The sequence below is a fragment of the Gambusia affinis genome, linkage group LG20 (genome assembly GCF_019740435.1).
Source record: "Gambusia affinis linkage group LG20, SWU_Gaff_1.0, whole genome shotgun sequence".
Taxonomy (NCBI): Eukaryota; Metazoa; Chordata; class Actinopteri; order Cyprinodontiformes; family Poeciliidae; genus Gambusia; species Gambusia affinis.
The window spans coordinates 18,298,599-18,312,414 of NC_057887.1; the positions used below are offsets into that span (position 1 = coordinate 18,298,599).

Here is a 13,816-nt window from a genome sequence, read left to right on the forward strand (position 1 = left end):
AATAAATGAGGCTCTGTAGAAATTAACATTTTAAACATTTAGCATAAAAAACTCTCCCTCTTCTCACGACTAGCAGTGTGAAGAAAACACTGCCATGTGTGGTAAACACAAATCACAGAGGAAAGTGCACTAATGCAAAATTAATCAGCCACATAGTCGTCATAATGGCTGTAACAAGTTCTGGCCATGGTGGTAGGATAAATACTTTATGAAAATGACCCAACTGAGACAAAAAGCAAAGCAGCGAGGCGGAGAGTGAAGGAGTTTTATGACGAGCTGAGAGACTATCGATCCGTCTCTCCATGTAATTGAGCCGCACTTCGATTGCTGCGGTTCTTAATGGGAGAAAAGCTCCGACTGCTCCGTTCTCAAGCTCTGTTTCTCTTTCAGTCACTCCTATTTCTCTCAATGTGACATGAATTTCATAATCAGATCTGAGCAAAGCCTCTCAAACTTTCTGTGCTGAGCGAAACCGCCCTGAGGATGAGGCTCAGTGGAGGAGGAAGGTGTCAGCGCATTTTTCCATTCAGACGCTCAGATTAATGCTGTCTGGACGAACGGAAAAATCATCCAGAGAGACGGAAGGACGAGCGGCTGCTTTGCTAGCAACCCAGAGAGTTTAATTTATACAAGTAACTAAAAGTTACACAATAACTTTTTCCACATTAGTTTTATTCAATATAAAACTTACGAGACTTTAACAAAAACTGCAGGTGTGCGACTGTTTATGGTGCATTTTGGGTGAAAGCATGTTTGTTTTTCATTCAGGGGGTAGAAAATACAGAAATTTTACTCAAGAAAAAGTAGAAATACTTAATAATTAAGTTACTCAAGTAAAAGTAAAAAGTACAGCACAGAAAAAAAATGTTTTCCAAAATAAGCTACTCAAGTAAATGTAATTAGTTACAACTCTGACCTGCATCAAACAAAAATATACAAAAGAAAATTGTTTTATATTGTAGTAGTGCCTAAGCCTGTCGCAATAATCAATAATTCAATTAATCGCATGATAAATGAAAATTAGTTTTCATTTGTATAATTTATTGTTTTTCTCTTTTCTCTCTCTTTTTTTTTTACCCCTCCAGGGGGTGTTTTTGTGGACTATAGTGTCCCTTATACCACAGTAGGCTGACAGGAAAGGGGGAAGGAGAGGAGGGAAGACATGCGGCAAATGTCGGCCGGGTCCGGGAATCGAATTCTACTAAAAACTGGACGATAAAAGTCTTCAGTCTGGAGCTTTGGTCTCAACTGGCTCCTTCTTTTTTGTATTGTTTTGTTTATTTACTTTGTATATTTAAAATGTCTTCCAGTTCCAGTATTAAATGTTTATTAGAATTTAAAGTTTACTGATCTTTGAGAATGTCTTCTTGCATTATTATATTATTGCCATTATATTATTTAAAAATGAGCTCAAAACAATATTATTGTTTATGCAATAACTTCTGGGACAATTCATCGTCCAGCAAAATTTGTTATGACAGGTCAGCACTTTCCCATAATATACGCAAAAAAAGCTGCCAAGCTAGCTAGCAAGGGTATGTTAGCAGCTAGTTAGCGGTAGCCTCAACTACTTTAAGTCACAAAACAGAATGAAAATGTTTGTTAGACTCAAATATTGCTTGACAGAAAAGTTCTGCAATAAAAATTAACTGCATAAAATATACAAGATTAAGACTTGTGATTAACTTATTTAATGTCAACTTACATATTTTTTAAAATACATAAATTTAAGACTTTATAAGACACCTGCTCAAAGTCAAACATGCCTCATTTCAACTCACCTCTCTGTTACCGACGGGTTCAATCCCATAAGAGAAGTTGGAGTCAGAAAACATCCCCCTGAGAAACGTTTAAAATAAAATAATATAAACATGCTCAACTCAGCACAGTTAGGAGTATTAGGGCCATGCTAAATAGAATTAATAACAATAAAGAAAAACTCAGAATCTTTGATAAAAAAAAATCTAATAATAATAATAATAATGGAAATTTCTAAGCTTCAAAAGCTGAAAATTTGTGAGAAAAACCTCAGAAATGTTCTACAAAAAACAAGTAAATTTCTAAGTAAAAAACAAGTAAAATTCTAGGAAGAAAAGGCTGATATCTGAAACTGAAAAGTTGAAAATTTGCAAGAAAAAAAAATCTGAAATTTTGAGATTAATCTAAAAAATATTAGAGAAAAAACAAGTGAATTTCTGAGTTTGAAAAGTAAAAAAAAAATTTTATAATAAAAAAACCTGAAAGTTTTAGATCAATCTCAGAAAGATTTGAGAAAAAAACTTGCCAAAGTCAAAAGTTTAAACATAGAAATTCACTTGTGTTTTTCTATAACATTTCTGAGATTAATCTAAAAATCTCAGTTTTTTTCTAGCAAATATTCAACATTTCAAACTCAGAAATTTCCTTGTTTTCTCTAATAAAATGCTGAACTAAATCTCAACATTTCTGTTTTTTTTTGGTGAAAATGTACTCTTTCTTTTTTTAACTAAAATTGTTCTAAAGTAATTTTCTTTTTTTTTTTTTGCAGTAATTGTTGAAGTGACCCACTGAAGGCCGTGGCAGGTGGATATCGCAGCCCAGGAGCCAGGCAGCCCCCGCACTCGCCCATGGTAGTAGCAATGCTCCCCGCCCTGAAAACAAATAATAGATTAGAGCGAGACACTGAACCCTCCATCTTCCTGTAACGTGTTCATGTCAAATTTCAGAAAATGAAACCAGTGCCCGTCTGAGAACCTTGTGCTGCCACTGATCACCTGGCAGGTATTTTCCGTCAGCCGACCGTCAGCTCGGTGGGCGTTTGCTAAAGGAGATCAATTACTACAGGACAACTTAGAAAGAGAGCTACTGTCCAATTACAACAGCATAAAAAATAGGAAAATGCAGAACGTCTTTGTTCACTTCTATGCTCATTCACTGCATAAAAAACCTGAGACTGCCAGTCGCATAACAATCTGCTCCAAGGTTACAGCGTGTAACATCATACTGAGGTGGATTGCATAAGAAATCTTGAAGGGCATTAACTCTGCAGCACACAATATTTTTACAGCATCTGTAGTTCTGCAGTTATAACATCTCCTTCCAGTTGTTTAAAACCAGAAATATTTAATTGCTGTTAAATGTAATCATTTGTGATCGCTAATTTGGGATTTGTTTCAGTCGCTGAGCTAAGCTAGCTTTCTCCAGACTTTCTGAAGGAAGTAAAAACTTTCATTTTTAGGCAGTTTTTCTACGTGAAAGCACAAGAAAAATTAAATAAGGATTAAATAAGGGTGAGACCAAAGTGACAACTCAGTTCAGCACCCAATTCATCAATGAGAATCACTTTATTACTAAAATTAAAGTAAAATAGTTTTTTTTGCTAACAAGTTTCACTTCATCCCCTTTAGGAATCGCTTTTTTTTGTCAAAAGTAATTAGAAAACAGTTAAATTGTTTAAAATGCTAAGGCACACTGGTGTATGTTTTATGTAGAAACTTTCACCTGCTAGCTTTTTTAGCATATGTAAAATATTTAAAAGAAAATGCAACCTAAAAGCCATAATTTAAATCCACTCACTTGAAACCATTTCTTTTTTGGCTGATTAATATGTAAACTGCGACCATGTGAGCGACGGTCTTCGTTGACATTTTAGTTTGGCTGAAGTGCAGAGAGGTAAAACCGTCGCCTCCAGATTCCATCACTTGATTATTCATAATCCCCTGCAGGGCTCCAACTGGACGATCATGTTTTCAATATAGTGTTTCAGAGCCAACTCTGCGCTCGGGGTGCAGATATGGTCAGATTACAACAATCTGTAGGGACACTATGATGCCAATCAATAAATTCATGCATGTTTTTACAGTTTTAAGAAGCTTAAAGTGGAGGAATATTATTATACTCGCATCTGTTTGTTTGTGGATTCTTGGAAATTGGGAATGTAATAGTATACACTCATTTTTCCATGGGTGCAACATGGGGAGTTCGTTTCAGTTGTTTGTAATGAACCTCAGTAAGTCACCGGAGTCAGCTCAGATAACAATAAAAAAAAAGTAAAAGCAGCAAATCTGTCCAGATATTTTTCTAAGAAGCAGCTAGTTTTGGGATGGTCCTACTTTTTGCTTCCAGAACTTTCTTTATTCTTCATTGGACAGATTCCAACTGACACTAAACAGGCAGTTTTGGCAAATCTTTTGGCTACGACACAATTCCCCTGTTCTACCACATCCCGAAAAGGCTCTGTTAGAGTGATATCTGGGGACCGTAACAGTTACTGCCATCTCCTGATGGAAATAGTCATCAGAAAATGGATACAATATGGAAATAAAAGGGACCTGCTATACAAAATTAGCATTTAGCACGTTTTTATATTCTTCCATTTGGGTTTCTACAGCTTCTAAAAACAAGCGATTTAAAAACTCACTCAGTTGTGTTTTGGCAATAAATTAATGTTTTTTGGGGTCTGAAAAATTATCCGTTTCAAAACCTTCCAGAATGTTACATCACATTCAACTGGCACTGTGCCGTTACCTAGCAACCCCAGTGGAACCCACCCCGTCACCTAGCAACCCCACCAGAGTTCCACCCATTTATTCAGATTTAAAAAAAAATTGTGGCTGGTCAATATGTTAACCAATTTCATGAAGACTTGTCCACAAAATCAAATAATTTTCACTTGCATTTAAACCTATTTGAGAAAATCTGACTAACGTCAGCATTTAAAATATTACATTAATATTTAAAGTCTAACATTATATTGTTTTTTGCAGATCTATGCTCCACTCTACAGTGAAAAACAAAATAAAAAGGACATTACAGTAACCTTTTAAAACCAACCAAAGCCTAATCCTACAGTTTCAGCCTAAACAGTAAGCATATCTGGATCTCAGTACTTTTATTTTCTTAAACCTTCAGACACAGACGCACCACTACTTCTCGGAGGAAAGAAAATACTTTCATTAGTCATACTAGACAGAGAGAGAGCTCATAGCACTTAGCACAGGGCAGGATAATAAATAAATAAAAGGTAGGATTACGAGGCTAAATGGAGGAAATCAAATTGCCTGACACAGCAGACACACACTGACTGAAGAACTTAAAGGGCTTTTCAGAAAGGTTATGTGTGCACTACAAATAATGGCTACTCACTCATGTAAATAAGCCCCATGCATGCAAAACTATGCATAAAAGGTACAATATCTCCAACGAAACACGAGCAGAACAACATTTGAAGAGAAGGATGAAATAGCTTGGACTCAGAAATGGACAGCAACAGAAATATAACCTTCAGAAATAAGAGGATTGAAGTTGACAACTAACAGAATTAGAAAAGTTAGAGTGCACTGAAAGGCTGCACTCAGCATTAATGCTCTCAGAGGACCAAAGGAATAACAGACAGATGATGCTTTAGAAGGAAAAGAAACAACTTAAAAAGCAAAAACTACCTGTAACTTCAGGTCTGTATCCTAAGAAAGAAAAAAACTGCAATAAGGAGGAACGGTAACATTTGCATAATGTTCCAGGTTTTATCTGATTTGAAGTAACATTTATTCATTTAAGAAAATGTCTGTCGGGTTTTGAGTGTTTTTCAAATATCCACTGGTCATGTTTAGTTTGTGTTAATTGAACTCTAGTTCATTTCTCTTGTTTGAGGAGATGTGAACGCGCAATTGACCTCTGATCCGGACAAAAAAGACAAATTCTGGTCCGCCTAAAAGCCTTGGTCTCAGTTTAATATAAGTGAACTCTGGTGCGGTTCAAATGCATATGTGAACGCCAAGCGGACTGGAGACTGCTCCTAAACCAGGAAGCAACAGTGCCTGGCATTCTGGGTAAATATAACCGAAACAAACCCAAGAGTCTAGATACAGCAAAAGAAATTTTTGCTTTGTCTTTTACCAAACACAAAGCAAAAATCCTACAACCGCTAAAATCTGATGCTAGTCCGTTTTTGTTTACATTTCATGAAGAAAGAAGTCTTCCGCTGAGTGTTGTTTCCTTCATTGGTTCTTGGGGCAGCGCCACCACAGGCGAGGAGGGCAACAACTTGTTTTTATAGTTTGGTTCGCTTAAAGTGCAGTGTGAAAGCAAACCACAGCAGCTGAAAATGTTACAAATGCTGCAATTTTGGTCCAAACACCCGAATACAAACAGAAAAAATAAATAAATTAAGACTTTTCTGCCCCTGAAAAAAAAAAAAAAAACTCTTGGACGCCTGATTGAAACAAAATAGACCCAGAGTGGTTCTGCTCCAGACTGCTGGCTGCCATAGCAACCGCTCACTGATTGGTCAGGTGGCTCTTTCAGCAGAAAAGAGTGACAGAGTGACGAGCGAGAAAACGAGACTGAACATTAAAATACAGCAGAAGGGAAGGCATAAATGAGAAGCTCATAGAAAAAGCTGTAAATCTCTGATGGGAATAAATAATGGGATTTATTTTAATCAGATGTATGAATACTGGCAGACAGAGCCAGACCAACAACTGACTCATAAGTGCATCTGGAACTGTGCCAAAAAGCTGCTGTTCAATGCCATTTCTTAAGACCGGAGAAAATAAAACGCCACATGAGTTCACGCTTCAAAGAAAAGCATCCAGCTACTTCAGAAATGCAAAAACATTCAATAATTTAATTGTTTTTGGCCTGAAGTGCAATAAAAACTCCCCTATCATCTGCAGAAATAAAGGATTTTTATCAAAATTTTTAGTCAATATGTTGCACATGAGCTGCTTTTGTTGCAAAAATTGGATAATTAAGACATAAAGAACAATGTTGGCTTTCCAAATAAGCAATAAAGTATTATACAAGTATTTTTGGTCTAGTTTCTCGTGAAAGTATCTTTGTATGCTTAAAATAAGACAAAACTAACTCAAAAGTAGCTTTTCAGCATTAAATAGAAGCTTGTTTTAGGTAAGTAATTCCTTATTTTTCATTTTAAAAAAGCACTGTCAGATTATTTCACTTATTACAAGATATGGAACAAATATTTTTTAAACAATATTAAGGATTTATTCAAACAAGCTATTATTTCCTGCTGAAAACTTACTTGTAAGTTTGTTTTGTGTTATTTTACATGTACTAAGATATTTGCACTACAAACTAGACCAAATAGAAGATTTCATGTTTTTGCAGAAATCCAATGCCACAATTATCAGCATCTCTAATAACTCCTTTAAATAACCGTAACTGAAGTATTTTTATAATGCATGTTTCATTTTCTTTAAGTCAACCAGGTTCTCTAGTATTTTAGATTACTAATCCTTTGATATGCTCTTATTTTCATAAGTCTAGACTCTAAAACTCAACCTCAAATTGACGGGAAGAGCAATAAATAAATAACGGGTGTGATAAATAAAGCTGACGAGAAACCAGGTAAAAAAGTTGATACCAGATCGTAACTTAATATCTTCCACTTGCAATCTGAGCAACTAAGAGCTATTTTTCAAATGCAGATACAGAGGATATGATGTTACAGTGTTGGTTTAGAGATGAAGAAAACAGAGGAAATCATGAAGCCATTAGTGGTGAAAACGCTGCAGGACACAGGCTGAGAGCCGACAACAGGCCTCCAGGATGTCACGGATTTAAAGGGGCAGTACTGATTAAAATCAACGCTTTTAAGCTTTACTTCATGTTGTAATGTTATCCCCCCATCAAAAACAAACCTGGAGTGTCGCTTTGATCCATTCCTGCATGTTTGAGAAGTCATTTAATCTCCATGGCAACCACTGAAAACGCCTGGGTGGACTTAGCCCCGCCTTCTAGACGCAGCTCCTCCTCAGAGCTGCAGTTTCCAAAATTAATTTTACGAGCTACTTCTCTGTGAAACGTTGGTAAAGAAGTTGTTAAAGGGTTATTCCGGCAGCCATGTTGTGTCGACTTCCTGAAGGCGGAGTTTCGTAAAGAGCAGGAGTTCTTAAAGAGACAGAGGCCCAATTTATGACGTTAAAATATGCCACTTTTAAGTGTCGTCCTGAAGAAACCCATTTCAAAAGGGAATGTTTTTTAAGAGCAGTATTTCTGTTTGTGGCACAATGAATGCCATGTTATACTGACACAGTGATGCAGTTACCTAAAGAATATGTAATTTAAGCAGTTTGTCATTTTTATAGACGCCACATGGTAACAATAGTTTCATATCACACATATTTATATAACCTTACTGTATTTTCTGACAGCTCCCCATTGTCAAAGTGACGCTCCACGTAGTCTGTAGAAAGGAGGTTGCTGCAAAGTAAAGGTAAATAAAACGGTTATAAAACCCTGCTGTCATTACTCAGTTAAATTTAATGATTAATCTGGGCTTTTTTTAGACTGGTGTTTATTCTAATAGATTTGAAAAACTTCTAATAAGCTTTTATTTATGACATAAGAAGAGTTGTGTCGCCTGCAGCTACAAAAACAGAGGATGTACAGAATGTGGGGGAGTGCAATGCAGAAAAACAGCAAATCTTTAAGTAACGGCTGTAAGGAAACGATCAGATGGGTCACAGGCGTGTTTACTTACTGGTTCAGTTCCAGATCAAGGGTGAAGGTTGAGCCAAAGGCCTCCACCAGGAAGCTGCTCTGGGCCAAATGAATGGGCTAGGAGAGAAAATTACAACAAACAGGAAAAATTCAAGAAAACATTTGATTTAATTCACTAAATCGATAAATTTTAACTATTTTTTAACTTAAAATTAACAAAATTAAAAATGCAAAAATTTGTTTATTGTTATTTTTGTATGTTTTTTTCCCTAAATGGTATGGACTACTTTTTGTCCCAAAATAAAGACTTTCTATTTTATGCATTTATTTATTTTAGTTTTAACTGCTCAACAATAAGCTAAATTTTATTACATTTTTACATCATTAAAGATCCACAACACAAAGGCTCCAGACTTTTGCCTTAAGCCGAGAGTCTCAAGACTTTTTGGGTCATTAATTTTTGACCAAAGTTTTACCATCGTTAGGTCAACGGCCAAACAAATTAATTTTAAGGGTCACAACTGGCCCGCAGCCCACACTTTGGACACCCCTGATATAATTTAAAAGTTAAATTAACTTTTAAGTGGTTATTAATCTGCAGCACCAAAATAGACCAAAAAATATTATTTTATGGATCCAAAAATGAACTAAACTGCTCTGTTTGAACAAGAATAAATATCTATATTTAATAAAAAATTATTGATAACAGCTTTAGATAAAATGTTAAAGAAAGAACTAGGATTTTTTTTGTATGTCTGGTTTTGATGTTTTAACTGATGCTTTGCAAACAAAATATTGTTGAACTTGATGACAATCTGTGGCGTTGAGTTGCTCAAAGTCTGGAAGAAAATTATTAGATTTTTACAGATTTGTTCACTTACAAATGAAAACAACAAAATTCTTCAATAAAATTCTCCAACTTTTGAGACTTCACATAAAAACTAATACAGAAACAGAGTCAAAAATGTTTTACTATTTTTAAATTCACATGCAAGGCCTTCTTTAGTTTCATCAACAAGGTCATGAGACAACATGCCAACCACAGAGGGCAGCTAAAGGTCAGACCTGCGACGCCGACAGTGGGGAAAGGAAAGGTAACAGGAGACAACAGGTAGAGGTGTGAAATATAATCTGACAGGGTGGAAAGTAGCAAGAGATTGAAGAGGAGGTGGGCTGAGTTTTTCTTTTTTCTCATGCAGGAGGTGTGGTCGAGAGAGAGAGAGAGAGAGAGAGAAAGAAAGAGAGAGAAGCGTGAGAGGAGTGAGAAGACAAAGAGGTGAACCAAAACAGAGTGTCACTTTTCATTGCAGTTTACAGAGCAGCGTATGTAGGTAATGACGGCGTATATGGCCACTGAGGATAGAAGAAACATTTGTAAATTTCTGCCAAAAAAACTCTGAAATTTTGAGATTAAATTCAAAATTTTTCTAGAAGGGGGCGTGCTGTGGTGGCGTAGGGGATAGCACGACCCACATTTGGAGGCCTTGAGTCCTTGACGTGGCCGTCGCGGGTTTGATTCCCGGACCCGACCGACATTTGCCGCATGTCTTCCCCCCTTTCCTGTCAGCCTACTGTCATATAAGGGACACTAGAGACCACAAAAAGACCCCCTGGAGGGGGAAAAAAAAAATTTCTAGAAAAACTGGACATGTGAAAAATTGTGAGGGGAAAAAAAAATCTGAAATTTTCTAGAAATTTTTTTTTTAAATCTCTAGAATTTCTATTTTTCTAGAAAATTTTCAATTAATCTCACCATTTCTTACTTTGTTCTAGGGAATTTTTGATTTGTCAAGTTCAGAAATTTTCAAGTTTTTTCTAGAATATTTCTGAAATTACTCTCGAAATTTCTGAGTTAAAAATTACTCAGAAATTAATTTTTTTTACCACTACTCTTATAATGTACTAGAAAATTAGTACGTTTCTAAAAAAAAATTAGAAACGTACAAATTTTTTCCTACGTACAACGACCCTAATACAGCATCATAGCAGACTGTGCTTTACTTGTACAACAGTGTCTTTAGATGCAGTTTAATACTATCAAGCTAATATTTTTTGCAGGGAGGTTTGTTGTGAACAGTGGAACTGTAAGTGACTCCTTTTTTGCACAAAAACACAGACGTAGATACTTTATTGCTGAATAATACCTTCCTAATTTTGTTTGTGTTTGAGTGGATAACAGGAAGTCTTTTGTTTGCATTTGTTATTTGTTAGGGATGCAAACAATTAAACAACTTATGATTAATTGTTGATTAATGGCTCATTTTTTTAAAATTATTTTCCATAAAGTTTGCTTAGACCTCCTTTCAGTGTTGCAGTTTGGCCGCCATGCAGCAGAGGGCGCCATCGGTCATCTTTACCGGAGTCAGTTGGAAAAAAAATGGCGGTTATCCCGGAACAGAAAGAGAAACGGTTCAAACAGAGTCCGGTGTGGGTTGCGAAATATACTTTTGTCGAGTGAAATATAATCACAGGAGAAGTTCCTTAAGTTCTCGCCTTCGTTTCGTTCATTCAGCCGAAATTCTTGATTTGCTGCGACGTGATGAGAAAAAGGGAGAGAGCATAACAAAAAAAATTCAACGTGATGGGGAAAAAGACGTGATTCAAATTAACACGGTTGATTTTGAGGACGTAAATGCACTTATGGAGCGAAGTTTTAACATTCCTTCCATTTTAATAATGTGAGAAAACCACAACTTTCTGTTTATTCGGTTACTGTTTAATAGAGCTGACACAAAATAATTCAGATTTCTTTTTTTAAATTCAGCATATTATGAAAAATTTGCCCTTCAGGTTTTTAAGAAAAATGGCCGCTAATTGTTAGTTGATAGACAAGACCAATCAACGTTAGATTAACTCAATATCTGACAACGCGTTGCATCCCTACTGTCTGTGTAAGTTGGAAACAGTGGTAGCTTTTCTTGAGAGCAGCATGGCACACCACAGGCGGAAAATAAAAGTTTTCTATGACTTTTGCTAAGGCTTATTTTATGGAGATGGCCGACCTCTGGTTTGCTCAGAGTACATTCATTACAGCTGCAGACAACATGTGACTGATGAAGCCAAGTTGTGTATCTGAGTCTCAGTCTGTGATTCAGTGAAAAATTCTAGGACATTTTTAACAGTTTTTTCAGGAAGTCTGCGCTGGATTTGGTGTTCACACATTCAGTATAAGGTCATAACTACTTTTGATTATATGCATCAAATTAAACATGTGGCACACAAAGAGTGGTAAAATATCTGTTAGTGAAAATGGTCTTTTACTGTTTCAGGGAATAAAACAGGAATATGTGATAATTCCTGGGTACTGGCACAATTAGCAAATCCCACTGTTCTTACATGCAGCGCCATAATTAGAAAAATCTATGTTTTATTTGTAAAAACACACAAAAAGAGCATTTTTAATTCTTTCTATGTATTCATTGAACATCTCAGCGTACTAAATTGAAGGAAGTGTGAAAAAATACTAACTTAATTAGCTATGTCAGGGGTCTTCACGCTGTGGCTCCTAATAACTCTGGTTTAACATAGTAAAGAATAAACTAATGTCTGCAATATAAATTTAATAATAAATGCTGGTTTTAGCTTTTTTCATGAAATAAATTGATATTCCATGACAGAATCTTACCAGTGGTATCGTTTAAATATTGTTGTTTTTTATTATTTAGTTGAAAATTATGTATGTTTTTATTTTAATTTTCATTCAATTTCAACATCCCACAGAAGGAAACATCTTATTTTCTGTTACTTGAAGTGCACACAGTAAGGATATTTGTATGCTTAACTACATATTATTAGTATGTGTGCACGATATATTGGATATATCGGCATCAACATCTATATAGAGCGATATTAGTAAATTTTTAACACATCAGTATTGGCACCATAAACAAAACTGGGCCGATATTAACAACCAATATTTAATTCCATCTTGTTGCCTTTTTGTGAAGGTGTCAAAAAAGTTGAGAAATATATACAATATTGTCCAAAAACATCCAAATTAATATCGAATATCAATCAACATTTTTATATTGTTGCGTCCCTAATATAATCCTACAAAATTCAAGTGAAACATGTTCTCTGATGTCTTTTTATTAATCCTGCAGTTTTGTTTTGTAATTTCTGCCTGTTCCTGGATAACATTGATTTTCTGGTTGTGTTTTCGTCAACAAAATGCACTGATTAGATGAAAATAACCATTCGCTGGTGGTGTAGTTCATTTGTGAACACAGTTGTTTGTGTCTTAACATTCTTTGCACATGAAAGACGGATCAAATTTCATGCATTTTTGGCCCAATAGTTGTTCCATACGCAGGAATGTGCGCTCAAAACCACAAATTATTGTTTGTTTACATAGATGTATGCTCATATCAGTTTCACTGCACATTCAGACTGGTAGCACAGCTGTTGAGCAAAACTGTGGGGCTGTTAAAACATATATGAGTCTAAAGCTCACCTGCTGAATGCCATCTGGCAGGTTTCTGACCCGGGTGTCCAGGTAACCGTGCAGCAGCTCCTCCTCTGAGTGGATCTGTTGCAAGAGCCGCTTGGGTTGGACGACCTCCTCTGCAGAGGGCGACCTCACCCATTCCCCCACACCTGCTTGGAGGACAAACCATAATGAAAAACTACCCCAAACAGCCCATTTATCTCCGTTTTTAATTAGATGTATGTGCAAAAATGGAGGGTAAAGAAAACAGATCCACGTTACCTGTCTCGGCGTACTTCACACAGACTGCGGCGAACAGCAGGCATCTCACAGGGATCATGATGCTCACATAGTCCCAGTGATTTCCTCGGAGCTGCGCCGTTAGATGACCCGACAGGAGCCGAGAGGAGCGCAGCGGGACTGATGCTGAACACGACAGCTGCTTTCCTCTCCTAGACGCGACGCCCGCATTTCGCAGAGACCGTCCCCACGGTGCGCGGGGTGAAAACACGCGGATGGGGTTTCCTAAAAACGCACCTGTCTGGGTTTGCGCGCGTGTGTCGGCTGCTTTGAGAGAGCAGGAGTCCGCGCGAGGAGCTTGGAGAGACGAAGCACGTGGGGCTTTACGTGCTCTCCCCCCTCCCTGCGTGGAGAGATGAGCCCTGATGGGTCTGAAACTACAATCACCTAAACATGATTAACAAAAAGGTGGGCTTCACCAGAACATCCCGGATGAACTGATCCACCAAAACAAAAGCACCAAATCACCATAGCAACCAGAGGAAGAGAGGGCACGCCAATCTGAATATCAAGAGAGAAAAAGGAGGAGTAAATGTCCGCCAAAAATCTAAGAAATTTTGAAATTAAGCACAGAAATTATGTATATTAAGAAAAGGTAATTTCTGACTACGATAAATTGCAAATTTGCTAGAATAAAAAATAAAAAAT

General features: G+C 36.6%; 1 protein-coding gene across 7 annotated transcripts in view; it reads right to left on the reverse strand.

Moving 5' to 3' along the window:
• Positions 1-13,575, reverse strand: part of adam11 (ADAM metallopeptidase domain 11) — a 37,720-nt gene extending 24,145 nt beyond the window's left edge. For 2 of the 7 annotated variants that reach the window (XM_044102599.1, XM_044102600.1), the window contains exons 1-6: positions 13,151-13,575; positions 12,896-13,041; positions 8,483-8,559; positions 8,139-8,202; positions 2,548-2,630; positions 1,782-1,839 (exon numbers count right to left, since the gene is read on the reverse strand). In XM_044102599.1, the coding sequence (XP_043958534.1) occupies positions 1,782-1,839; positions 2,548-2,630; positions 8,139-8,202; positions 8,483-8,559; positions 12,896-13,041; positions 13,151-13,208 (486 nt within the window). In that variant the 5' untranslated portion in view covers positions 13,209-13,575. The remainder of the gene's footprint in view (positions 1-1,781; positions 1,840-2,547; positions 2,631-8,138; positions 8,203-8,482; positions 8,560-12,895; positions 13,042-13,150) is intronic. The other 5 variants (XM_044102596.1, XM_044102602.1, XM_044102603.1 and 2 more) reach the window with 4 other exon arrangements.
• Positions 13,576-13,816: the final 241 nt, after the last annotated feature.